Source organism: Rhinatrema bivittatum, chromosome 16 (genome assembly GCF_901001135.1).
Source record: "Rhinatrema bivittatum chromosome 16, aRhiBiv1.1, whole genome shotgun sequence".
Classification (NCBI taxonomy): domain Eukaryota; kingdom Metazoa; phylum Chordata; class Amphibia; order Gymnophiona; family Rhinatrematidae; genus Rhinatrema; species Rhinatrema bivittatum.
This window is the reverse complement of record NC_042630.1, coordinates 30,882,935-30,909,650: the sequence shown is the minus strand read 5'-3', so window position 1 is coordinate 30,909,650 and position 26,716 is coordinate 30,882,935. Positions and strand designations below refer to the sequence as shown.

At 49.3% G+C, this 26,716-nt stretch overlaps 1 protein-coding gene across 9 annotated transcripts; it reads right to left on the bottom strand.

Annotated features, from left to right (window-relative positions):
• Window positions 1-264: 264 nt before the first annotated feature.
• CA14 (carbonic anhydrase 14) lies at window positions 265-25,371 on the bottom strand. 9 transcript variants are annotated; one of them, XM_029581797.1, is made up of 11 exons: window positions 25,180-25,371; window positions 23,194-23,214; window positions 19,216-19,395; window positions 17,702-17,844; window positions 15,580-15,675; window positions 15,301-15,367; window positions 14,784-14,941; window positions 14,420-14,543; window positions 12,663-12,686; window positions 10,290-10,374; window positions 265-9,456 (listed from the first exon to the last, which is right to left on the bottom strand). In XM_029581797.1, exons 1-11 carry the CDS (start codon window positions 25,235-25,237, stop codon window positions 9,366-9,368), a joined length of 1,047 nt encoding a protein of 348 aa, XP_029437657.1. In that variant the 5' UTR covers window positions 25,238-25,371; the 3' UTR covers window positions 265-9,365. The 9 variants fall into 9 exon arrangements, with proteins under 9 accessions (XP_029437657.1, XP_029437655.1, XP_029437661.1 ...); XM_029581795.1 differs by lacking the exon at window positions 25,180-25,371 and adding an exon at window positions 24,427-24,551; XM_029581801.1 differs by lacking the exon at window positions 25,180-25,371 and adding an exon at window positions 24,427-24,551 and having other exon boundaries at window positions 265-1,142.
• Between the last annotated feature and the right edge of the window lie 1,345 nt (window positions 25,372-26,716).

The window sequence follows — 26,716 nt, the reverse complement described above, 5'->3', positions numbered from 1 at the left end:
ACCTTGCTAGGAATGAACCTTGTTGGTAAACTGAGGTTTTAGATGTGCTCTTCTCTCCAATTTACGGCTAGTGCTCTTCTCAGTGCTAAGGAGCCTCATTCTGGAATTCATAGGGTGTGAAATGTACAGGTAACACCGCAAGGTATGGGTGGAGGTTCAGGCCTGTGACACCCAATACAGCTGGGACTCTTTCTGTATCTACCTTGCACGTTTTCTTGGTCTTTGACACACGAGGCTTTTCTCTCTCTCTCCACACAGTAGTCACACGGCACTGACTCTTCTATTAGCAGTGATATGCTTGTGCTTTTTTTTTTTTTTTTTCCCTTTACAACAATATCTGGTTTTCTCGCATTAAACTTTTTTATCAGTTGAAATAGGAGTATCCCAGGTGAATCACCATTTCTCCCAGGGTGGCGGTGATATTATGTTCATGCCACCAAGGGTTACCCATATGATATACTCAAAAAAAAAAAAAAAAAGTGGGGGGAAACAAACAAATCCATTGAAAAACAAAGGCTACTAATGCAAATAATAATTATTAAATTATTCAAATCTTGTTTTAAATATTTTCTAAGGTGTCAGCAAGCCAGACAGCGTGTCCAAGAGAAATTGTTGACTCCTCCCTTGTTTTCCTCTACACCATCGTTAGATGACCAGCGGTCATCACTTCAAAAATTATCACGACTATGTATACGCACTGCCTTACATGCAGATACCTTGTTAGAATATTGCAGAGTCCAACGTATTCCACGAGGTTTTGGCACTGCAGTTGCAATCTTCTTTCAGGTCTGCATTTTGAATGGGACTCTTCTTCAGAAGTCGTTGTTTTTCAAGATATTAGAACAGCAGTTGCAGTTTTCTTCCATAAGAACATAAGAAAATGCCATGCTGGGTCAGACCAAGGGTCCATCAAGCCCAGCATCCTGTTTCCAACAGTGGCCAATCCAGGTCATAGGAACCTGGCAAGTACCCAAACACTAAGTCTATTCCATGTTACCGTTGCTAGTAATAGCGGTGGCTATTCTCTAAGTTGGCTAATTTAGAGTGATGTCATCAGGTTGGATATTTAACTTGCTGACTTCCTCCTTCAGGTCTCTTCTGCTGAGCCCTGTGTGGTCCATCGAAGGTATGTTTATATAAGGCTGTGTAGATGAATAATAAGTTGCTTGAATATAAAGAAATGTTTTGTTAAAATCAAGTAATTTTTATTGCAGTTATTTATATGGCCATGTTGGCCCGTTAGACAAATGGAATTAATTCTCTAGAATGGACCCCTGATGAAGCTTTTTACCAAGCGAAACACCGGCCGAGTCTCAAGGTGGATGACTGAATAGAGCGAGCGGTTCATTGAAAGTTAAACACGCTGTCTGGCTTGCTGACACCTTAGAAACTATTTAAAATAAAACCAGATTTGGATAATTTAATAATTATTATTCACATTAGTAGCCTTTGTTTTTCAATGGATTTGTTTGGTTCTCCCCCTCCCCATTTTTTGGGGGGTGATATGTTTCCACAAGCTTCCAGTGGATGAGCCTTGCCATCATTCACACTGGTAGCGAGATGTGCAACTGTTTCCAGCTCTGAGTTACAGAATCTGCATTTTTCTTTTCCTATGCTGCCTATGACCCAGCTTGTCCATAGCCACTGTCTTATGCTGTAGTTTGTCTCCCCTTAGCCATTCCTGGGTCAGGTCTTGATCTACTTGTGGTTGCTGAAATAAAACTTATAGCCAGTTGTTTTTCCTTGTTTGCTGGCCTGCTCCTTGACTTTTTTGTTTTTTTGCAAATTCTGTTGCTTCCTTCCCCAAGTGTGCTAGTAAACTATCACTCATTCATTCTATTTGTATGCTTTTCCAGACCTGAGGATAGAGAATAATTGTTGGCTATTCACTCTCGTACTTTAGCACTTTTTGAGTATTTGACTTTGTTGATCTGTCTCTTATTTATTTATTAGCTGCCTTGGTCTGTCTCCTGCTAGAAAGGATCCATGAACAGTTGCCATGGCCTACAGCTGTACTAGGGATCTTGCCCTTGTTTTCTATGTTGGTGCCTCTCAGTCCTCCCTAGGTTTATTCCCTGAATTCTGTATTGGCTTCCTAGGTACAATTCCTTCTTTTACCCTCTCGGCAAATACAGATTGTGAATCCCAAGCTTTCTCCTCTCTGCTTGTACTAGCACAAGCAATCTGAGCTTGGAAGTCCAGAGCTGAGGCTGTGTATGAAACCTGCAGGGCTTGCTGGCACAGTGTGGGTTCCAAGAGAAGCAGGTGCCAAATCTTATGGGCCACCCACCCTCCTGTATTAACTACTATGCTTTATTTCCCTGAAAAAGCTTGGGGCAGGAGCCCCTGTGCAGACTAGCTTTCTCCCTGGATTGCAACTCTCTAGTAGTAGTCTGCAAAAAAACACTTTGCCCATCGGCCTGCGTATGCAGCGGTCACAAATGTGTCGCAAGATGCTTTTTAAAATGAGGATTTTATTTTTCAGGCTGAGTGAACCTTTTTAAATAATAAAAAATATCATTGTTGAGCTTTTACCGGGGTCGTCTTTATTACAGTCTTTGCTCAGATCGTGAATGTTTTCATTCTTTCAACAAGTGTAGTGAAGACCTGTTTCTTCTGTTGGAGGGACTGCTGGGTTTAGAGGTGGAGACTGGTTTCAAGATCTGTATATGCATTGGTTGTCACTTGCTGATAGAAATCTGGCTAAAAACTACCCCCCTCTCATGCTGTAACACTGTGCTACAGTGCAATGTCCCTTTGAGTGGCAGACTTGAGCATAAAAAAAAAACCCCTTATACTTCTTTGACCATTCCTATCCGATCTGGAGGAGCAGGGATTGTAAGATTTTGTGACCTGTCATATGTGCCATGCTGCATGACACAGATGATCCCAGGGCTCAGACTGCATTTATTAACAGCTGTTCCCTGTACGTACCCGGATCAGTGCAGACAGTGGGTTATGTCCCCCTTCCAGCAGATGGAGTCAAGAGAAGAACTCGAAGTGCACCCTCTGCGTCCCTCTGACTCCAGCAGATGTGAGTGGTGTAACCTGCGGTTCCCCTTTTCTATTCTTATACTTAGAACATTAGTTTTCTTTTCTTTTGTTGGCTCTTGTTCTTGTCTATGGATGGATCAAGTTTAATTTAAAAAAAAAAAAAACAACCAAAACTTTCCTCTGCTCAAAAAAAACCAAACCTTTCATCAACTGAGTCTTCAGAGGGACTTAGAGTCGTTGGTCTTTTTAAGCGGAGGTTCATTCCCGCTCTGGTCTCAGTTCGGGGGTGATCTCTTGATCGGGCTGTCTACCTCCCTCCCCCCCCAATGCCGCGATTTTCGCAGTGGAGAGCCTGGGTCCTGGCTCTCCAAGGAAGGCCTTTGTTCCAGGTGCCTCCTCGGCGGGGAGGGTCCCTTGAGCTCAGCTACCCGTTTGGCAGAGCATTCTCAGGTGCGTCGGCCTCCAGTGGGGGGGCCATTCCCATGTAGTGCAGGAACGGTGGCCATTTTGTTACCTGAGCCGGCTGCCCCAGTGCAGCCAGCTGGCGATTCTGATCTTGGATTTTCTCCGCCGCCTCTCCTGACCCCCGTGGACCCTCCGGACCTCACTACAACTTCGGGGAACTCGGTGGGGGCCCATCCTGACACCCCCCCCCCCCCCCAAGGCCCTTTGACAAATTTTGTGCTCCTGCTCCAAAGTGCTTATTTAGCAAGGCTGGGACAGCAGCAGGAACCAGCCCCCGGACTGCCACCTGCCAAACAGAGCAGGTTAGAGCTACCCAGTGATAGCTCGGGGCCAGGGGCTACTGTGGGGGCCTCCAGGGTCCAGCTGGTTCCACATCCCAGCTGTCTGGCTCCGGTGCCCCAGGACCCTCTGCTGCCTACACTACCGGATCCTGATTTGGATGATCAGACGGCACACATGCAGGTCAAAGGAGATGACCCTAGGGTCCTGCGTCTCTTTCAAAGTGAAGAACTGGACCCTCTAATTCCCCATGTTTTGAGAGAATTAGATATTGATGCCCCAGGGGCCACTCCAGGGTCTAGCACTAGGGCTAAGGGGGATCCTGTCCTAGCAGGTCTGCGCCCCCCAGCACAGACTTTCCCTTTCCATGAGATGCTCCTCCAATTGTTGTCCAGGGAGTGGGATACCCCTGATGCCACCCTCAGAGTGGGCAGAGCTATGAACAAGCTCTACCCCCTCCCTGAAAAGTACCTAGAACTCCTCAAGGTGCCCAAAGTGAACGTGCCATTAACGGCGGTCACTAAACGCACGACAATCCCGGTCACGGGTGGCACTGCTCTCCGAAAGCTCGAGGTCTACCTCAAGAGGACTTTTGAGGTTTCTGCTCTAGGGGTCAGAGCCGGTCTGTAGCTCTCTCATGCAGTGTGCAGGTCTCAGATGTTTTCAGCAACTGTTCAGTGCACAAGACTTGCCTCCAGAGGAAGCTCAGCAGGCGGAGCGTTTGGAATCCGTCATAGCTTATGGAGCAGATGTGCTATTCGACCTCCGCGTCCTGGCCAGATCGATGGTCTCTGCGAGACATCTCCTTTGGCTTCACAATTGGTCGGTGGATTCTTCTAAGCAGCAGTTGGGATCTTTGCCTTTCAAGGGGAAATTGCTATTTGGAGAGGACCTGGAGCAGATCATTAAATCCCTCAGGGAGAACAAAGTGCATAAGTTGCCTGAGAATTGACCACTGACCTCCAGAACATTCAGCTCCTCCAGGAGTCGCTTCAGGGGTCAGGACATTTTCGCCAGGTTCGCAGAGGCAGCAGTCTGCTCAGTCCCAGTCCTGGTCCCATTCCTTTTGAGGTCTTAGACCGGCCCGAGAACTCCTTCCAAGGGAGTTCTTCCAAGTCTTCCCAATGAAGCTGTACCGGCCCACTCCTCGACACCCAGGATAGGGGGACGGCTTCGTCTCTTCTACGAGGAGTGGGTCAAGATTACTTCGGATCGCTGGGTCCTGAATATTCTAAAGCACAGCTCCGCTTTAGAATTTTCTCGCCCATTAAGAGAAGGGTTTCTCTTCTCCCCGTGTGGCCCAGTGAAGAAGCGCCTCATTGTTCATCGGATGCTCGACTGGCTCCTAGCTTTGGGAGCCATTATTCTGGTGCCTCCAGCGGAAGAAGGGTCCGGCCACTATTCCGTTTACTTCATGGTCCCCAAAAAGGAGGGCTCCTTCTGTCCAATCCTTGATCACAAGCTGGTCAACAGAGCCCTCAGAGTCCCTCGCTTCCGGATGGAAACGTTGAGGTCCGTTATTGCGGCAGTTTACCGTGGGGAGTTTCATGCTTCTTTGGACTTGACGGAGGCTTATCTCCACATACCGATTCTCAAGGAGCATCAGCGTTTTCTGCACTTAAGATCCTGGGCAACACTTCCAATTTCAGGCGCTGCCCTTCAGCCTCTCAACTGCGCCCCGCACTTTCACCAAGGACATGGTGGTAGTGGCGGCAGCCCTACGGAGGGAGGGAATACTTGTTCATCCCTACCTGGACGACTGGCTCATTCGGGCAAAGACCAGGGAACTGTGTCAACAGGCCATCCACAAGGTTCTACAGCTCCTCCACTCCCTGGGCTGGATCGTCCATTTCACCGAGCAGTCTCACTCCCTCGCAATCACTCGACTTTTTGGGAGCACACTTCGACACCAGCGTGGGCAAGGTGTTTCTTCACCCGGATCAAGCCCGGTCCCTCATCGCTCAGGTACAGAGTTTCAGTTGCCTTCCACTCCCCTCAGCATGGGACTGTCTCCAGGTTCTAGGCTTCATGGCTTCAACTATCGATTTGGTCCCTTGGGCCTTTGCGCATATGCGTCCTGTGCAGAGAGCTTTATTCTCCCGCTGGAAGCCGATGTCACAGGAGTTCCATGCCATCCTTCCCCTATCGGATCGTGTCACGGACAGCCTGGGTTGGTGGCTCAGTCTGGATCACTTGTTGAAGGGAGTGGACTTGGAGGTTCCTCAGTGGGTCATTCTTACCACGGATGCCAGCCTCTCAGGCTGGGGGGTGGTATACCAAAACCAATCAGCGCAGGGGCAGTGGACGTCTGTTCAGGCGACATGCCCGATAAATCGGCTGGAAACCAGAGCAGTCCGCCTCTCATTGAAGCATTTCCTCCCACTAGTTCAGCATCAGGCCGTGAGGGTGCTCTCCGACAACGTGACCACAGTTGCGTACATCAATCGTCAAGGAGGGACATGGAGCTGGCATGTGTCTCTGGAAGCGGACAAGCTGATGGCATGGGCAGAGAGTCTCCTCTCTCGCCTGGCGGCATCTCACATAGGCAGGGTGGACAATGTGCAAGCAGATTTCTTAAGCAGATAGTACATAGACCCTGGAGAGTGGGAACTCTCCGAGGACGCAGTGGCTCTCCTCTTCTGTCGGTGGGGAACCGCCCACATGGACCTCATGGCCACCCAAAGAAATGCGAAGGCTCCACACTTCTTCAGTCGCAGAAGGGAGCACGGCGCAGAAGGAGTGGATGCCCTAGTCCTACCATGGCTGCGTCATCTTTTGCTCTACGTGTTTCCGCCTTGGTCCCTGGTGGGGAAGGTAATTCGGAGAATAGAGGCCCACCAGGGACCCGTCATCCTTGGGGCGCCCGAATGGCCACGTCTGCCGTGGTTTGCGGACTTGATCAACCTCAAAGTGGACGATCCTCTTCGATTGACATCTACCGCACCTACTATGTCAGGGTCCAGTATTTTTCGACAGGGCAGATCACTTCTGACTTGTGGCCTGGCTTTTGAGAGGCGCAGGTTAAGACGACGAGGTTATCAAGAGGAGGTAATTTCGACCCTCCTCAAGGCCAGGAAGACTTCCACGTCCCTTTCCTACGTCAGCATATGGAAGGTTTTTGAGGTCTGGTGTGATTCCATCCACATCTCTCCATGTCATGCTTCAATAGCCCAAATCCTGTCCTTCCTCCAGCGGGGCCTGGAGAAGGGTTTAGCCTACAATTCTCTGCGGGTCCAAGTGGCCGTCCTCTGTTCCCTCCTCCGTCATCTGAAGGGGGCTCCTTTGTCATCTCATCCTGACTTGCGTTTTTTGAAGAGAGTCAAACGTGAAGCCTCCGGTCCACGCTCTATGCCCCTCTTGGAGTCTCAATTTGGTACTCCGTGTTCTGAGCAGCCCTCCTTTCGAACCACTGAAGAGTGCTACGCTCAAGACTGTCTTCCTGGACTCCCTCATTTCTGCCCGCAGAATCTCGGAGCTCCAGGCTCTCTCCTGTAGGGAGCCCTACCTCCGTTTCACAGATTCCGGGGTATCATTAACTACAGTCCCGTCTTTTCTGCCTAAAGTGGTTTCGGCCTTTCATGTGAATCAATCAGTGGAACTTCCATCCTTTTCGCATGACAACTCCAGGGAGCTTCGTCGCCTTGATATCAAACGCTTCCTTCTTCACTATTTGGCGGCGACTAACGACTTCCACTTGTCAGATCATCTCTTTGTCCTCTGGAGTGGCCCTAAGGGCAGCAAGGCTTCTAAAACTTCCATTGCTCGCTGGTTGAAGGAAGCAATCTCCTCTGCGTATTATAAGAACAGGTCAGCCGCCTCCGGTGGGACTTACGGGTCATTCTCTCCGATCTCAAGCCACTACCTGGGCGGAGCGCCAGGCGATGTCTCCACAGGAGATTTGTCGTACAGCTACCTGGAAATCGCTACACATTTTTGCGCGGCACTATTGCTTGAATCTTCCATCATGGGGGTTTGGTTCTTTTGGCACTCAAGTCATTCGAGCAGGGCTTTCTGGGGCCCACCCTACGTAGGGAAGCTTTGGTACATCCCCCTGTCTGGACTAATCCAGGTACGTACAGGGAAAAGAAAATTATTCCTTACCTGCTAATTTTCGTTCCTGTAGTACCATGGATCAGTCCAGACGCCCTCCCTGAGATTATCTGCGATTCTTTGGGATTGTTTTAACTGTAGTTTACACCATAATACTGCTGTGACTGGGAAATGGGTCTTTTTGCAAGTTTCTATTGTTCGCAGTGTTCCTAAGTTTTGTTACCGCTGTTCTAATTGTTCAGTTCTGGTTTACATGATCCATCCACTGCTTATCTATGCTCTGATAGTCTGAATACTGAAGGGACGCAGAGAATGCACCTACTTATATGAGGGCACCCTTCGAGTTTTTCTCTGACTCCAGCTGCTGGAAGGGGGACATAACCCACTGTCTGGATTGATCCATGGTACTACAGGAACGAAAATTAGCAGGTAAGGAATAATTTTCTTATCTTAACCCTTAATAGATTGGCCAATTTTGGACATGCCTGCCCTGCAGAATTGGGCCCATACTATCAAATCTGGCACCATCGACTCATTTGTTTAATGTGGGAAAATCCTGATTTGCTGCTGCTTTTGGGAGCATTGCTTAAGTTAGAGTTGATAGAGAAAATGTGTTATAACAACCAATATGCGTCAGCCTGTGGGTAAAGTGAATCAGCTAAAGCTCTTTAACAGGACTTAACATTAATCTATTAAAACCAAGATTCTGGGTGGTCTGAGAACTTAAACACGGAGGCACCCCTCCCATGACAGAACCCATAAGCTCTTGTCTGCTGTGTGTTTTGGGCTTAATATGAGAGAATGGTTTCCACCTAATGTGAGGTAGACTGTACGTATTCTTCTGTGCCACTAGATCAAGGATGAGCTGGACCTATCTGAAATTACAAGAGCTTTCTCCTGGGGTGGGACTAGGCCTGCTGTTTTTAAGATTAGCACCCAGGCATCCAGAGGAGGGTGATGTTGCACCTACTAAAAGAGGCACAGTGGCAGATAACTTAATGGCATTACATGCATTCCCACCAGTAGCATGTAGGGGAGGAGACCCTGTGTGGATTACTGTAACCCTGGCATCTCCCAAATAGTGAAAGGCATTGTGGGTGACCCTGGGCCTTACCTTCCTTATAGGCATTAGTGTCCCTAGTGGTCTGGGAGAGGTGCCCACAAACGGCATCAGTGAATGGCCTGCTGCTACTGTGCTTTCCATGCGCACAGAGCAGGCACTGATCCCTTTCTACTGAACATTCTTATGGTTGGAAAGCATCTGGTGGCTTCTTTCAATCTAAAGTATTTGAATGAGGGGGAGGGGTGCTAGAGGAACCTTCCTCTCCTACCCCTTCCCCAGCCAGCTGTCCTTCTGGAGGAAGTGGGACAGCCAGGCCCAGAATGCTGTGGGGGCAGGAGCTGAAACCAGGGCTGGAATGGCCTGTCCTTACAGATGTGGAGTTCAAGCTGGCCCATGGTGCTACAGGAGGAGGCCAAGCCCTGCCTATGCTAACCCATCCATTTTTTCGCTGGAAGGTTCTCCATGCTTCTACAGTTGTCTGCTGGCGGTGGATAGCTCCAGGGTGCCCTCCAGGTCAGGGCTGCTGAAGGACAGGGTCTGCTGTCTCAGAGCAGCTAGCAGAGGATTTGAAGACCACAACTTTCTGTCCTTGCTGCTTCTGTGTGCTGTGACAAGAGGGAGGTGGAAGCTTAGTGGTGGTGAGAAGATCTCATACCTTTCTCCCATTCCCCCCCCCCCCCGCCCCCTCCCTGCAGGAGAGAGACAAATATGAAGGAGAAGGTGAAACAGTTAACTGGTGTCAGGAACCAATGCAGGACTCGTAACCTTGAAATGCTAATCACAAAGCACCAGCCCGAAGTAGCAGAGAAACGGGCTTCTGTTCATCCCTTCTCATCCAGCTCCCAACGCAATCCATTATTCTTAGTCTTCCCATCACTTACAGCCTTACTCCTCACCATCTTCATATCTGGCTTTTTTTTTTTTTTTTACCAGCCACGTAAAGTATCATACAGCTTTATCTCCCCTGCGATCGTCTCAATATCCAACATTAACCCTTAGAAATCTCCCTACCTCCCCACCCCCCTTCTTACAAACTCAACAAATATGGAATATTATATTGTATTATATAACAATACAAAGCAGTACAGTTGCCAATCCTTAACAAGAAAAATAACCAAACTCTAATATTATTGTATAATTGTGCTGCTGTTGTATCCTAAATCGTCTATGGAGGTAAAACTGACAAATTTAAAATAACTTATCTGGCTTTTGCCAGGGAGTCATCACTCAGCCTTGCCACCTACTCATTCCCACGTCTCCTTCACTCTTTCCCCCTGTCCCTCCCTTTCGATCCCTTAGACAGATTCATGTCCTTTTGTCATTTTTCCGCACATGTACTCTGTCTGCCTCTCTGGTGCTGTCCCTAGACAGAGAAAAAGGGTGGCAGACTGAGGGAATGGGCTTGAGTGAGGGTAAAACTGAATCAAGAGAGACTCACCGGCTCCTCTTAACAAGGAAATAAAGGCCGAGGACTAGTCCCACAAGGGCCAACACGGTCCCAACGACGATAGCAGCAATTTCACCTGTTTTTGGAGAGAAAAGGGAGGCGTTGGGGAAGTATTCCTGGCTGACCGTAGTGAAATGTAGAGTAACCAGCTGCTTTTATAGCCTCCGGGACAGGCTGAGCTAGTTCTGGCCGTATTCACAATGCATGCAGAGACTTGCAGTTCCAATGGCTCTAAGAAAGACCTAGTCCAAACCAATGGATGCAGTGGGAATAAAATCAGGACTGACTCGGACTGTCTGTGATGGCACGGTGCTAGCTGGTGCCCCTCTGCAATTGGGGAAAGTCCTCCAGTTTTTGCAAAAAAGAGCCCACTGTCTCAGTTTTCTATGCCATCTTACCCAAGGTCCCTTCATTGCACACATGTACCCATAAGACCCTCTTGGAAGCCTGACTGGCTAAAAAAAACAAAAACAAACAAACCGCTAGTGTGAACATGAGGCCATCAACGGGTGGCGTGGAAGTGCACTGCCTTGGGCGAGATGCTTGGCCTGAGTTATGGATGGTGAAGAGATGATGGATGCCATGCTTCCCTCCAGCTTCCTGCTCTGCTCAGCTCAGCTCACCGTTATCACATGCTTAGGGTTCTTTTCAGTTTTTATTTTATTTGTCCCAGGAATGAATTGCAAGAGTGAGGCAGCATGGTTTTACCCAAGGCAGATCTTGTCAGACAAATCTGATCACTTTCTTTGATTGGGTGACCAGCGAGTTGGATCAGGAAAAGGGCTCAGATGGACTTGGATTTCAGTAAGGTCTTTTGTGCGGTTCTGCATAGGCGACATATAAATAAATTGGGGGCCCTTGGTATGGTCACTAGAGTGACTGACTGGGTTAGAAGCTGCTTTGTGGGGGAGGTAACAAAAGGATAGACTCAAGACCTGGCTGTTCAACCAAGCCTTCGCTGGAGTCTGATTCTACTTGCCTCATCCCACCCAGGACAAATCATTGTTTTCCCACTGCACAATAATTCTTGATTCAGTAGCAACCTATTACTTGTCAACTCTTGCTCACCAGGTTTTTTGCATACAAGTTTTAATCCTAGTCATTTGTTTCTTAGTTATTTGTTATTTAAAATGAGTTGTATCCCAGTTCTTCTTTCCTTGTTCTTTGTAAGACACTATTAAGTCATTTTTAATGTTGAATGTAAACCGAAGTGATTAGTAACCTTGTTACCTGAACCTCGCTATATAAAAGTTTTAAATAAATAAAAGGAGTTCACTCAGCAGAGACAGGGGATTACTAGCAGTGTACCACATGGATCAGTCCTTGGACCAGTTCTTTTCAACATTTTCGTCAGCAACATTGTTGGAAAAGGTTTGTCTGATGCTACCAAGATCTGCAACAGGGTAGACAGCTAAGAAGATATGGGAAAATATGAGGAGGGATCGAGTGAAGCTTGAGGAATAGCCAAGGGTCTGCAGCTTAAATTTAATGATAAAAATAACAAAAACATGCAGTTATGCATTTAGGTTGCACAAAGGCAAGAGAGAAGTACAGTATTAGGGGTGAAATTCTTCTAAGCATGAAAGAAAAGTGAGAGCTGGGGGAGATTATGCACCTGTTTGGCCACAAAGTGACAGCAAAAGCTAGAACGATGCTTTGCTGCATAGGGAGAGGAATGGTCAGCAGGAAAAGGGAGGTGATATTGCCCCCTGTATAGATCCTTGGTGCGGCCTCACTGGGAATACTGTGTACAATGCTGGAGACCGCACCTTCATAAAGATATAAAACAGGAAGGAGTGGGTCCAGGGGGTGGCCACTGAAATGGGCAGTGGTCTTCGTTCTAAAGCATATGGGGAGAGACTTAAAGATCTAAACTTGTACATCCTAGAGGAAAGGTGAGAGAGGGGAGATATGATAGAGATGTTCAAATATCTCAAAGGTTTCCATGCACAGATGAGACTCTAGAATGAGGGGTCATGAAATGGGGTAGACTCGGGAGTAATCTTAGGAAAATGTCTTTACTGAGAGGGTGGTGGATGCGTGGAACAGCCTCCTAGTGTAGAGAGTGGAGTCAGAAGCAGTTTCTGAATTCAAAAAAGCATGGGATAAAGAACAGGGGCTAACTGAGAGAGGGATGGGAATTGTAAGGGCTAAATTAGATAGGTCCTATGGCCTTTTTCTGCCATCACATTTCTATTTGTATTATAAACAAAAAAAAAGGGGGGAAGGAAATCAGTGGAAGAAAAAGGTAACCCCCCCCCCCCCTTTGTTTGTTATAGTAAAACACTGAAAAATTCCTGGTTTACAGTGAAAACTGAAAACAACGGTTCCTCCATCTGTGCCATACATACGTGAGCTCCGTACCTGTAGAGTATGTAAATGGGGGACCTGAAAATAAAGCAAACCCGCAGTTAATGCTTGCTCCAGAGCATCTCCACCTGCTGTACAGCAAAACCCCTAACGCTCTCGGGAGAGGTTCAGCGACGTTATAGGGGAAGCGAGCCTATAGGTGGTGTGAGTGGTGGTGAGTGCCTATTACGCTGCGCAGACTTGTCATGCAGGTCATCCATGCAAGCGCCGTACGTGGAGATGTTCCATTTTTTTCTTAAAAACGAAAACAGAGGTCTGCTCTAGTATTTTCAGCAGATTTTATTCCTAAAGAAAGAAAAGCTCTTCCAAGTCTTCCTGCTCTCCATCGTCATGGCCTTTCTTCTCTTTCTTGTCCCTGTCCCTTTGGCTGTTTTCCCTTTCTATGGCAGAATCTTCCACCTCAAACATTTCTGGGTCTCTGTTGAGAGAAAAGGAAACGGGCCTGTCTTTTTTTTTTCCCCGGGCTGCAGTGATGGTGGGAAGACACCGTGATGCCGGCGTCTTAGTGCAGGGTGTGAGCCGAGTGCGACAGAAGCAGGGCAGTGGTCCCCCAACCCCCCCTGTTTGTACCCGTCAGCCGGGTCCAGGAAGAGTACAGGCCGAATCCCTGAGTTAGTGTGTTAGGGGTCTTCCAGTTGGAAAGGGCGCAGAGGACAGTACCCTTGTGCTATAAGATCTGAAGCATCCAAGACTACAACAGAGGTCACCAGTTCCAGGTGGAGATCTGGTGATCGTTTGGTGGCTTGGGAGTGGTGGCATAGGATTTTGTTATTGCTACAGCATTGGGGCCTGAATGAAAAAGTTTAGGGGCTGATGAGGTAGAGGATGTCAGCTCATAGAGGACAGCCTTGGCACTACAACAGAAGTATTGTGACTTCAAGAAAGCATGGGGTTAACACATGGGTTCTCTGCGGTGTGGTAAGGATTGTAAAGCTGAATTAGTTGGTGTGGATGTGCAGATAAGGTAGGCTGTAGGATTTGTTTCTGCCGCCAGGCTTCTTCTATACCTCTATACAGTGTGTTTATTTTCCAACAGGGCAGCTTGCATGGGGCAGTTAACAAAAAAAAACAAAACCAAAACCATCGATGGTGTTCTTATGTTCGCTCCAGCCTTGGATCCACTGTTGGAGTCTTTACCTGCAGAAGGAGATGGACAGAGTGCACGTGGTCCAGAAAAGGGCTACCAAAATTGTGATGATATGTGCATCAAAAATCCTAAGGTGGGAAATGTAGGACCTTTAGAGTCGCCAACTTCCCCCAGCACAATCCTGGCCATGTAGCCCATCCCCTCCCTTCTCCCATCACGCTATGCTGCTTTCTTCCCTTGCTCCCCTCTCCACATGCTCCTCATCCAGGAAGTCTGCTTCCTGAGCTCCCCCCTCCCCCCACGTGCAACGTGGAAAATTAACTTAGGAAGGTGAGTGGGGCTGGGGCGGGAGTCCGCGCGTGCTCCTCTCCCAGACCCTAGGTTCGCCCCACCTGGCCAGGCGTGCCTTCGTATTATTAATTCTGCTGCAGACACCATCACCACCTCCCTCGGGCTCGGAGCAGCCCTGCAGAGAGGGGGAGTTTGTGCTGGCCTGGAGGCCAGAGGTCATGCTTTGATGCTTCACCCTTTCCAAAATTTGAATGGAAACAGACTAGCAAGACACAAAAGGGGCCACCAGGGGGCGCAGTGCGACCAAGTTGAGAACTGTCGCGGCGGGGACAGTCACCCGTTAGGCAGGAATTGTACACTGCCCTGTACTCACCCAGGGGGAAGGTGCTGTACACTGTCCTGTTGTTCAGTGGCTGCAGGCGCCGGAAGTTATTCTCCAGTGTCACTGGGGACTTCTCTGCCCTGCTGGAATAAAGGGTGTGCTGCAGTTTGCTCAGCTGTTGAGAGAGAAAGCAAAGAAAGACTAGGAAGGAGGTTTGACCCCTGAATTTCCTCCTAGGGCACCTCTAGCCCTGGGAAAGTACATAAAGACACAATAAACTCTTGCCCGTAGATCTTAAAGTCTTAAGTGGGTATGCGAGGCAGAAAGGAGAGGTTAGATCTGTGTGTAAGGTTGAGCACAACCTGAAACACATAGTATGGTTATGCTCAACACATGACGGATCTTTTTCCGGTACCTGGGCTGTCGAGATTTGCACCTTCTGGTAGAACACGGTCCACAAGACGCTTTCGTAGCAGGGGGGCGTAGTCAGCGAGCCCCTGTAGCGGTAGTACTGGTCCAGTTGATCAGGAAGCAGGTATTGCACATCAAAGGAAGGGATGGAGATCTCCTGGCCTAGGGGGCAGGGGGAAAGAAAAGGGATGAAACTGCCCCGGATGCACCTGCCTAAAGGGTTTGTTGGGGGTCGTGGAGAAAAGTCTGCAGTTCTCGCTCTACCTCGTCCTTATCGGACCAGTACCCCTGCCGGTGGACATTACTGCAGCAGTAAGGCCAACCCTATAGCTGAGCGATGTTACCTTATCTTACACAGGAACTTCCTCGGTATTGATATGCCCATTTTTTCCTATGTTAGCTCTGGATTCCCTATGGTGCCTCATGCTCCACAGTTCCATGAGGTGTTTTTGGGGGTTTTTTTTGGGGGGGGGGGGGGGAATTTCCCAGGAAAGCCACGGAGGACGGCATTTTGCACTTACCTGCGTATTTAATGTTTTTCAGGTAGTTGAGTATGTGGTCATAGGCGGGGTTTGGCTCTTCGGCGACCTGAGGGAAGAAGGGATGGAGAAGGTACCGGATGCGACCACTGAGCTCCGATTTTTATCCCCTCCAAAACAGAGCTCGTTTTACTGGCCGTGCTGCCCGCTATGAAACACCCAGGAGAGCAGCAGACCTCAGCAATGAAACCAGGAGAAAAGTGGAGGGGGGGAGGGAGGGTGTGGAAGGAAGACAAGGCAGGGCCGCCATCCCTCTCTTACCTCTATCAGGACTCCCAGGACGGCGAGACCATCAGGCTGGTCTCTGGCTTCCTTCGCGCTGCTGTAATCCTCGGAGTTGTAATGCACGACGTGTAACTGCAGAAAAAGAAAAATGAAGAACGGATAAAGAGTCCTCAGGAGAGAGAGCGAACGCGCGCACCTGCACGCCCTCCTCTCAGCTACTCCACCACCGGAAAGAGCGACCAATCAGAGACCAGCTTCTCCGCTGCCTGGGCTGCGCCTGCTCTCTGCTTGCTGGCAGGAGAAGGAACTGGTTTCAAAAGCCTTTTAATTGTACAATTAATGATTCGGTTTTTAATAATAACAATTCCCCCCCCCCCCCCCAAACAATAAGATCAGGGCACCGAGGCACTGCTACATCTTTCTAGGAGGTCCCCCGACCTACCCAGAGACCAGGACTGATCTTATAAACTCTTAGGGGGTCTTCCTCGGTCATAGCACACGGATTTCATTTAGGGTTGCCACCTGACCTGGGTCAGCCCTGAGCCTGCCCTCAGTGACCCTCAGTGCACGCAGGGCCTTGTGATTTTCTACTTTGGTTTTCAGTTCAGGTTTATATTCCACCTTCCTTCCCTAAAAAAAAAAAAAAAAGGGGGGGGGGGACGACCACCCAACGTGCTTTACGATTTTGGGCAATAAAAAGAAAACCAAATCATAAACAGAATCCCTAAATTCTGCTGATCCCACTCTCACAAAAGGCTCTTAAAAAAAAAATAACACTCCCGCCTCCTCCTATAAACAACAATACAGATTTTCTTAAGAATTTCAATAACCCATAAGGAAACTTCTCCATAAATTGTACTGCATTGTGCCCTTTCACGCCTCCTCACAGCCCCAGGATACAAAGGACACCAAACATCACTGGAACTTCACTCCAGAGAGGCACTGGGGACAAAAGCAGGACTGGATCGGGGTTGATTTGGACTGGGTGACCCTAATTTCACGGTCATTTCATATGGTTGCCATCTCGTGCACCGCAAACTCATCTTGGTGCGGCTTCCTGGATCTTGGCGCCTGTTTCCACCCTCCCAGTGCTTGAAGCCTATGAATGGTCCTAGAGGCTGGATTTTATTTCTCATCAAACTTCAGTGGTTTTTCTTTAGCTCGTGGCGTCTTGGGTTTGCCGCCATCACGTCGATGGGCTTGCAATTCCTTCTTTCATTCAGTGACGTCGGAATCGCAAGGCCCATGGATGCAGTGGGGGAAGGAGGTGTATAAAAACCAGGATGACTTTGGACTATCCCTTCGGACTCAGTGCTTGCCGGCAGGCCTGGGTGAGGAGAGGGAAGGAAGGACAAAATCGGGCCTAGTGGACGCAGGTTATTTTGGGAGTTTCTGCCAGCCCCGACACACAGAGCAGCGTATTTCCCTCTGTAATCCCTCCCTCCATCTCTCCTCCCCAGCAGATCTCACTATTTCCCCCCCGACTTACCGAGTGATCCCGTCATGCCAAGGTGGGCGGGAGCTGGGTGACAGGTCTGGGAGAAGGTTCAACCACTGTCATGCCTCAGCAGTATCCTAACTCAGCTTAATGGGATTTCAGTTTAATTTATTGACTTAAGGCAAAAATAATGACTCTGCATTTCCAGCAAGGCGAGAGATTATATATGAAATGCCATGTCTAGCAGAGAGAGTGAATGTGCCCCAGCAGGGCTACCATCTGATCTAAAGGTTGAATGCATGCAGAGATATTAAGCATTCAGTCCGTAACGATTGCTTCTGAGGGTTCTATTATGTTGACTTTCCCTCAGAGTGTATCAGGCCCATGAGATGAGAAGTGGTGAGGTTAGCTTAAACGAGCAAGGAAACTTGACAGCGGGGTGGCATCTTCCCCTCCCGGGTGTCCCCAAGTTAACTTTCCCCAAGTCCATCTTTGTTGCTGTGAATTTGAGGCAGGACAACAGTCTCAGGTCCCCGGTCACCCTTGTCAAAGTTGAGTGATGTTCGCTGAGGCAGAGCTTCAGGGCGCCTGGCCTTGGCTGCCTCCCCTTAGTTTCTGCTCTGGGATCCAGTAATGTCTAACGCTGGCCCTGAGCCTAATTTCAGGTCCCGATGTGGGGTGCAAAGCCAGCAGAGCTACGCTGCGACCAAAATGCCCTACCTCGGCTGGGAACGCCATCCCGTTCACCCGGTGCTCAGCTCCCCCCTGGATATCGCCGCTGCCCCAGTGCAAGTGAAGCTGCTGGGCCGTGTAGCGCTTCGGAAGTCCATCGAGATACATGCTCGGAGGCAGACACATTTTTACTGGACAAGAAAGTGGGGGAATAAAAGGACACGGGCGTTAATCGTTCCTCCAGCACAAAGCAGCAACACCTGGAAAAATGTCGTTTCTGAGAAAGCTTGTGGGACGTACGAAACGGCCTCCCAGGGGAGGAGACGGAGCCAACAGCAGTAACAAAATGCAAGAAAACCAGAAATCAACTGGACTCTTATGGCATCGCACTGGGAATGGAGGAGGGCGGACGGCACGGGCCCTAGGGTCCTCGCCTGCCATCTTGGGCCTCTCTTTCTACATAACACCGGAGATTCTAAGGTAGGCGCAGCTCAGCCTGGAAGAACAAGTGGGGCGTAAGGGGGAGGAGGGGATGTCTTTTAGAAATAGATTTTAGGTGGCGTGGTGCCCGGAGGAGGGAAGACTGGTGCAAAGAGAGCGTGAGAAACTGATGGCCCTGGGAGGAAGCCCCTGTTCCAGTCATGTGACCTCTAATGGCCCATTCGGCTCAGTCTGCTTGCACCAATGTAAGAATTCTGCAAAGGTGGCCCTCGTGAGCTTTACAGACCACACCTATCGGCTGCCTCCGCTTCTTGAAGTGGTCGCCCTGTTTTTACCCTACACAACAACCCAGTCTATTACTCAGTGACCTTAGATCCCTGGAGAGGTGTAACGCAGGGAGGGCGTTCCCCAGGTTTAGCCTCGTGGAAATGCAGTACGAGGGCTGTGTGACTCCCCTTTGAGGACAGTGGTGGGGAGGCTCTGAAGGTGCTGGAACGGAAGCCGTGCTGGCTCGGGCACGGGGCTGGGTGTTAGGACGGTGGGCAGAGGCTTCTAGACCAAATTCCACAGGACAACCTAGCTTGGAGCTGAACCTCGCCAGCTCAGGCCAAAGGCCCAATTAGAATTTAGATCTCCATTGATCTAAGGAGGAAACGGGTTGGATCAAGCCAGAACAGGAACTTCCCCCAAGGATGTAAACCTCAGCGCCTCCTATGGGAACAAAGCGGCAAAAAATTGTGGATACACAGGGAACCCCCCCTGACTTTGCACCCAGGTGGCAATGAGAATGGTCCCCACGATAAACCGATCGACGGGCCAGAGTGCCTGGGAACTCCCGCAAGAAAAAGCAAACGCAGGGACCAGCTCGATGGCAGGAGGCGCCTGCTTCATTCCCAAAACCCGGGTCTTTGGGTCCCCCCCGGGGCAGCTGGGGTTGAGGGTCCATGATCGCAGGGGCATGGCCCCCCCCCGGCTCAGGACTGTCACTTCATTGACCAGTGACAGCTAGCCGTCTCAGGACAATCCGCAGCACCGCAGTGAGGTGGGGTCCAGGAGGCGCCTGCCCCCCCCCCCCCCCGATTAAAGCCATGGCAGCGGGGGTCACTGAGTCGCGTTGTCACCTGTGTGGCCTTCGTTGAGGAGGAGGAAGGTTGGGTCCTCCGGCTCCCTGTATCCCTTTGTCTTAATGGGCGGAAGGGATGAATTGTAGACCACACGCCTTGTTTCAATATTAACTGGGGACTGTGCTTTCCCTGCACATGCTGGGTAACTGGGTGACCAGTGGTTCTGTCCATGAGGCCCTGGTGAGAAAAGATACAGAATCAATTAAGCCATAAACAAGCGAACGAATAGAGTCATCTTTTTCACCAGGCCTGGCTGCTCAATAACAAAACAGTTCATCCCTAAACTCCATCAGCAAATTAGTGCTGGGCTGAGCTACAGAGATAAGTGACAGTAATTGCAATGGGAGAAAAACCGCACTCCCCCAGCACTCACTGCAGCTTTCCCAGCACGTTTAGAGGTCTTGTGAAAACAGGAGCAAGTTCTTGGATAAGTGAATACTATTGCAGGTCTCTTCCTAGAGACTCTCCCCCCATCAATGAAACTCGGGAGTGCCACCAGTGACAGCTCTGCCCTGCCAAAGGGGGTCCCTGCATATTCAAATAAGGATAAAATTAGGGATCTCATAGCGTACTAAACAGAATATTACAAGAAAACCCAACATAATAGACAGAGAATAGTAATTGTGTATGAGCAGGTGCAGAGCTATGAAAGTGCTCGCTCTGCGTTCTCACATACAAGAGAAGACCAGCAATTCTCTCAGCATATGGATTCCTTCCCCAGCTCATCAGTGCAATGGGACAGGTGCTAGCGTGATGTGGCCAGCCTAATTAGCAGCATGCGCTTTCAGCTTTTAGGGCAAATGATCCATCTCTCTCTCAGCATCCAGAGCTGGAGAGAGAAGAGTAGCAGGAGGCTGGATTTATTTTGTTAATTAATTTTAATATATTTAGGACCCCTCTATTCCAGTCAGTGGTTTTAGTATTCTCCTTCCAGTGCAGACACTGCAAGGCAGTGCTAGGGGAGGAGCTGCACTGGTGGGAGCACTGTGCCTCCAGTGCTGACACCTCACGGCAGTGCTAGGGGAGGAGCTTCACTGCTGGGGGGGGGGGGCTGTCCGTCTAGGGGAGGAGCTGCACTGCTGGGGGCGCTCTCCCTCCAGTGCTGACCCCACAGGGCTGACTCAGTAAAGATTCTGTTCAAGTGGAGTTAATGTTAGTCATCTGATCAGGACATCTGCCCTAAAACATACACAAGTACAATAAATAATACTGAAACTGATTCAATTCACAGTCAGCCACTAGATAGATTTAAATGTCTTCTGTCCTGCAGGAAGGCTCTAACTCTCCAGATGAATGACTTGTCTTTGGTGACTAAGGCTCAATACAGCCAAACAGAGATTATTCTGTGTGCTCTGGGTAAAGATTTCATTTCACTGAGAAAAGCCCCATGAAAGGTTTTCTTTGAAGGCTGCAGCTTTGTTCAACCAGCAAATTAAATTCTACCCAGGGGGCTCAGCCGGAGATTGTCCGAGAGAGGGGCACAGTCCACGCTGGTCTGCTTTGCCTCTGAATGGAGCCCTTTGCCATGCTAATTAGTTTTCTGGAAACATTCTCCTAATCCACAAAGACTAGGGGGAAAGCTGTTGGCCTCCCCCTGCACACGCCCAATTAGTATTCCAGTGGCCAGAGGCCGGGCTGTGAAGGAGAGAGTCACAGGATGCCTCTGTGTACATCTGTGAGAGGGCGCCTGCAGGGATATCCTGGGCACCTCTGCTAGCCTTAGGCCAGTGGTCTAGCAGAGGTGCCCAGGGGCTGTTAGGACTGACTGGGGGGGGGGGGGGGGGGCAAGGACAATGTGCTTTATAAATGTGCTTTATACATTCTGTTAGGTCAGAAAAATGGTCCATCAGGAGTCAGCAAAGAACTCGCTACCAACAGAAATGTTTTCTATCGCCCTCTGCTCCCCCTCCCCAGTTCCATTACCTCTCTCTAGTCAACCCCCGTTCTTTTCTTGCCCTCTCCTCGCCTCCATTTCCCCTTCCTCCTGTTCTACCTCTACTGCTCCCTGCTACTCTCTCTCTCCCCAGCGGTTTCTATTTCCATCGCAGCTCTCTGGCTCAGGCATGGGCGGCGTCGGGGCCTGGAGGCGCATGGGTTGATCTGCAGGGATGGGGCTTACCACCTCGGGGTCTGCGGCGGGAATCAGACCAAGGAGAGGGTTTTCTGACTTAACTTTCTGCGAGGGCAGAGGAGCGGAGCAATCAGGGCCGGAGGAACCACTAGGCGAGCTAGGCCTGTGCCTAGGGTGCCGAGACTTAGGGGGCGCCGCGGCAGGCGCCAGAATTTTGAAAGGGCAAAAAGTGCCCTTTCAAAATTCTGGTAGTCAATGGATTGACTACCATTTTAATTATTGGGTAGTATGTGATGTGTCTGCTGTTTGAAATATTTTATTGGTGTTGGGTAAAGCTTTCAAAATTTGTATGAGTCTTTAATTATTGGATATTCTATTCATCAGATGTTTTGAAATTATTTTATTAGTATGATTTTACTATTATTAGTATGATTTTACTATTATGATTAATGATTTATATATCTTGATTTTATTGATTGTTTCATGAGGAATGGTGATATTTTTGGTTTTCCATTGTTGCACTGTAGAGTCTGGCGTGATGCGTTTTACAGTTCAGTTTTTGTCTGCACATTTCTATTTATACTTTACGTGGCTTTATTCTGTAATTGGTGGGGGTTTGTGTTCTGCATGCAAAGACTGAGAGGAAGCATTCTTTTAGCATGTGGTTTCTCTGTAGGGATCTGTAGTAGCTTGGCCTGTTCTGTTTTCCTGATAGGAGGTGTCTTGATATTTTAGATTCTGGTGTAATATTTGTGGCATTCTTTTTCATACGTAAGGTTGTTATTCTTTGAGTGTTGGCAGATAGTACTGTGCTGATATGGGAGAAGCATACCAAGACATCATAATATGTATGATGCCATATGAATTCCAAGATGCAAAGTTTTCTTGTTGGCATCACAACAGTGCATGAAATTATCACAACAACATGTACATTAATTTTACCTCAGAATGTCATTTTTCATATAAAATATTTTGTTATAAATGCGTAATTTAAAATTGTGTATGGGGGGGGGGGGGGCGCCAGGCTGTAAGGTTTGCCTAGCGTGCCTAATACCCTTGTACCGGCCCTGGGAGCAATAACACCCGCAGGTCTGCTCCTCTCCGCCTGCGGTCTCGGGGCCCCTCTTCTGTTTCTCTGCGCTCCGCTGAGTTTCCCTTTCCCCCGGGGCTGGTGGACGCTGCAGCTTGGGTGCGGGAAGGAGGGTGGAGGCGGGCGCTTGCCTCCAGGGTTTGCTGCGGCAGAGCCCAATGCATGAACAGGATGTTCACCCACCAGAGGGCCGCAGGAGGGAGCTGCGGGAGCTGCCAACGGCCCGCGGGCCTTACCTCGAAGAACAATGTCCTGAGCCCTTCCTTTCTCCTCCTCATCTGTTTGTGAAACTTTCCTGCTACTGATAAATAATCTCTTGGTCTACACTTGTAGCTGCCTCATGTCTACAATCTGTATTTTATGGAGGGGAAACCTTGCGGACTTTTTCTCTGTGTCTTTCTTACTGCCAGATCTCTCAAAGGCGCCTTGTCATGGGAGTCACGGACATCCTTTAAATTTCATTTTACACGTTTATGAATGACTCAGCGCACTGGGTCCTTGGCAGCTCTGTCACACCCCCCCCCCCCCCCCTCCACATCATGGTCAAGCACATGAAACAAATCCAAACTTAGGGAATCCAGCGCCTGTACATGTGAGGGTCACCCCCTCGTAGGAAGAAAGTGTCACGCCCGTAGAAAGAGACACCTTAACAGGAGGAGAGTGACGCCCTCATATCCATGTCATTCACCGCCAAAAAAAAAAAAAACGCCAATGGCGCCTCCTTGTCAAATACCAAGCTCGGGCTGTGACAGCTGGGGAAACAGACCAGCAAGATCTCTCGTCTTATACCCGTTTACCGGGGGACTGTCCTTACCTGTGTATGTCCACGCCGCACCTGCAAGGAAAGAATGAAAGAGCGTTAGGAAGCAGGCCAGACCCAGTGTGGCAAGAGGCATAGACCAGCACCAGGGCTCCGTGTGGCTCTCCTGGGCTACTGACTCTCTGTGACCCGGAGCAGGGCCTGTTTAACTCCTCACGCCTCACTTCTAAGCCCAGCTCCTCCACTGACCACGCGTGACCCTGGGCCTCCAGGACTCATGCAGCGGGGCAGGCCCGTGGACATCCAGCAGTAGCAGCGTTACTAGGGAGCTTTTGGTTTTTGAGACACTGGGGCAGGGATAGCAGAGCTTTCCTCCAGAGCAAAGCTTTGCCAGATCGGTCCCTTTTCTTGGTGTCCCACGAGCCCTGTGAATGGCGCTAGGGGAGCTGCGAACGCTGGAATGTCTCAGTGGCCTGGGGAGCGCTAAGCCAGGAAGCTGAGGTATGCAGCAGAGAACACGTGAGCCCTAATATCCTTAAATCCCCCCCGCCGGGAGAAACGCAGAATTAAGAGCAGCTCCGGAGGCGGGCCGCACGAGCAGGCAGGCTCAGCCAATCCCATTCCCTTGAAGAAAATGTGCCCCCCCCCCCCCCCCGGCCATCCAGACCGGTTCCGTATTGTTTGTACCGGCTGAGCTCCCCTACCCCCTTCCCCAGAAGGTGCTGCACAGTTTGGGAAATCAAAATTGAGATTTGACCAGGATACCTGGGACCTTTGTCACTTTATAGCTAATAAACATTAATCCTAAACTACTAGAGACAGGCAGTGTTCCTATCTCCACTATCTTAAGCAGCGCGTTAACCTTGAATCGCTCCCTCCCACCCCCTATAACACCATCTCAATATCACGTACACTACAGCACTAAACTGAGCATGGGTAAGCACTACCCTCTCTATAACACCATCTCAATATCACCTACACTACAGCACTAAACTGAGCATGGGTAAGCACTACCCCCTCTATAATCACCATCTCAATATCACCTACACTACAGCACTAAACTGAGCATAGGGTAAGCACTACCCTCTCTATAACACCATCTCAATATCACATATACTACAGCACTACACTGAGCATGAGGTAAGCACTACTCCCCTCTATAATCACCATCTCAATATCACCTACACTACAGCACTAAACTGAGCATAGGGTAAACACTACCCTCTCTATAACACCATCTTAATATCACATACACTACAGCACTAAACTTTGCATGGGACATTCTACCTCCATCAAGAATCTGAAAACTATAGCCTGAAGCATGTGACATTTTAATAGCCAGGTGCTCGCTCTGTAGCCAAGGGGGATCCTTTCCCAGACACTGCTCCATATGCGCTATGAGTTATTGGTTGCAGCCAATGAGTTACAGAGTTCAGAGTAGTGAAGTACAACAGGACAAAGAGTAACCGAGACCTGGCGGGAGGTGATATGTAAGGTATTACTGCCATAGTCCTCAGTAAATGTTTAGAAGAAAAGGGGGATGGGGAGCAAAATCCTGTGCCTTAAAGAGACCTTCAAAGGCACGATGACCCACGCCACAGTCTCTGCTTTAAAATGGTCATCCTTCTTCCCTCGTGTTCCTCTTTCTGGGCATCAGTAGACGGGTGTGCACTTTATAGGCTGGCAGCAGTGTCCCATACTCACCCGTGGACTTCTGGCAGGTTCTGGGCACCGTGTGTTTCACTTCCTAATTTTGCAAGTGATAGACTCACCTTCATGAGCACGCCATTCACCCCCAGAGACCTTGGTGCCATCGCCCTCTTAAACAAGCAAAACGTGCCACCCCCAACTATGGAAAGTCACCAAAAACCTTCCGCTCCAACAGGCCGACAGCTCAGGATATCCAGAGCAGGTTAATCTTTCTTTGGTGAGCAAGAGATCACGGAGGGAGAAGAAATGGAAGCCCTTAGGTAACCTCTCCCACGAATCCTGCCTTCTCCCCTGGCAACTGGGCAGTCACCTGGGTCGCTTGCCACTCACCGTCTCCCCCGGCCAGTGCCAGGGACAAGGTCCGGAAGGCGATGAGAATCAACAGCATCCTCCTCACAGAGCTGCAGGGGTGAAGTCCAAGGCCATGTGGGGACCCCCAGAAGAGGAGGAGCGGTCTTAGTTCTGCTCGGGGCTGGAATAGCTCCAATCGCAGTCTGAAAGTCCGAGTGGAAGACAGAACTGGCTCCCCCCTCCCCTCCCCTCTCCACTCCAGAACACAAACCTCAGCCCACCTCACAATCGCCATTCAGGCAGCCAAGTGTTCTGGCTCTGCACTTTTAAGGTGGCTCCGCTGTTCAGCCCTAGTTGGCAGCAGGAGGGTCCTTAAATCCAGGGAGTCAGCAATTTAACCATTTGCCCAAAAAGTCTAGGAAATGTCATTGAAGGACCTGAGATTACAATTCCCTCACCCTTTCACTAAGCCATTTTCTGAAATTCCCATGCATTCAAAGCATCCGTGCCAGCTACAGTCTTCAAAAAAAATCCAGTTGCCTGGATCTTCACTCTGTTTCCTATTCTGATCTAATTTCAAGGTTGCCTTTCTTTTTCCGCTCACCAGATTTTTCTTTACATTTTTTAATTTCTGCATATCAAAGTTTGATTAGTTGATACATGTGCAGCAGACGATAGCGTACATCCAAACAGAGCCTGCATGTGTGTGTGTGCGTATGTGTCTGTCTGTGTGTGTGTGTGTGTGTGTGTATCTGTCTGTCTGTGATAGTCTTTATGACAATTATAACCATTCTAGACTTGTCATAGCCAGCATGCAGAGGAAAGGGGGAATTCTTTTGCTAACATGACTGCTTCCAGGGTGGTCTGATCCTCACAGATGGAATTTGAAAGCGGATGACCCAGCCTTCAGCTTTCAAATCCAGTTGGCAACCTGCTTATGTATAAATCAGGGCTTCCCAAACCTGCCCTGGTGACCCTGCCCCACCTCCCCCCCAGCCTCTAAATGTATGCAGCAGATAAATTTGCATGCATGGGAGATTCAGTATATGCAGATGTAGCTCATGCCTATTCATTGTGGCCATCCTGAAAGCCTGACTGGCTTGAGGAGGGTCACCAGGACAGTCAGGACAGGCTTGGAGGGTAGGGGACAAAAGTCCCATGATTTTACAGATTTCTTCTGCTTGCACTTTAATTACCTGTGATATCTCCCCCCCCCCCCCCCCCCCCCGAAAATGCTGAAAATTAAAGTCTTGGGCAAAAGATGCACTGTTTCAAAACTGTGCAGGAAATGATGTGATGTGAATGCTTTTACCCCACCAAACACATAGTGGATGGGCAGGGTTCCTAGTGTTAAAGACCCATCAGCCTCTGTATACTGTAGGTGTACTGCCATCTAGTGGCTTAGAATAAGATCTTCAGTACTGGACCTTCATTGTGCTGGATAGGGATGTGAATCGTTTTTTGACGATTTAAAATATCGTCCGATATATTTTAAATCGTCAAAAATCGTTAGGGCCACGATACAATACCAATTCCCCCGATTTATCGTCAAAAAATCGTAAATCTGGGGAAGGGG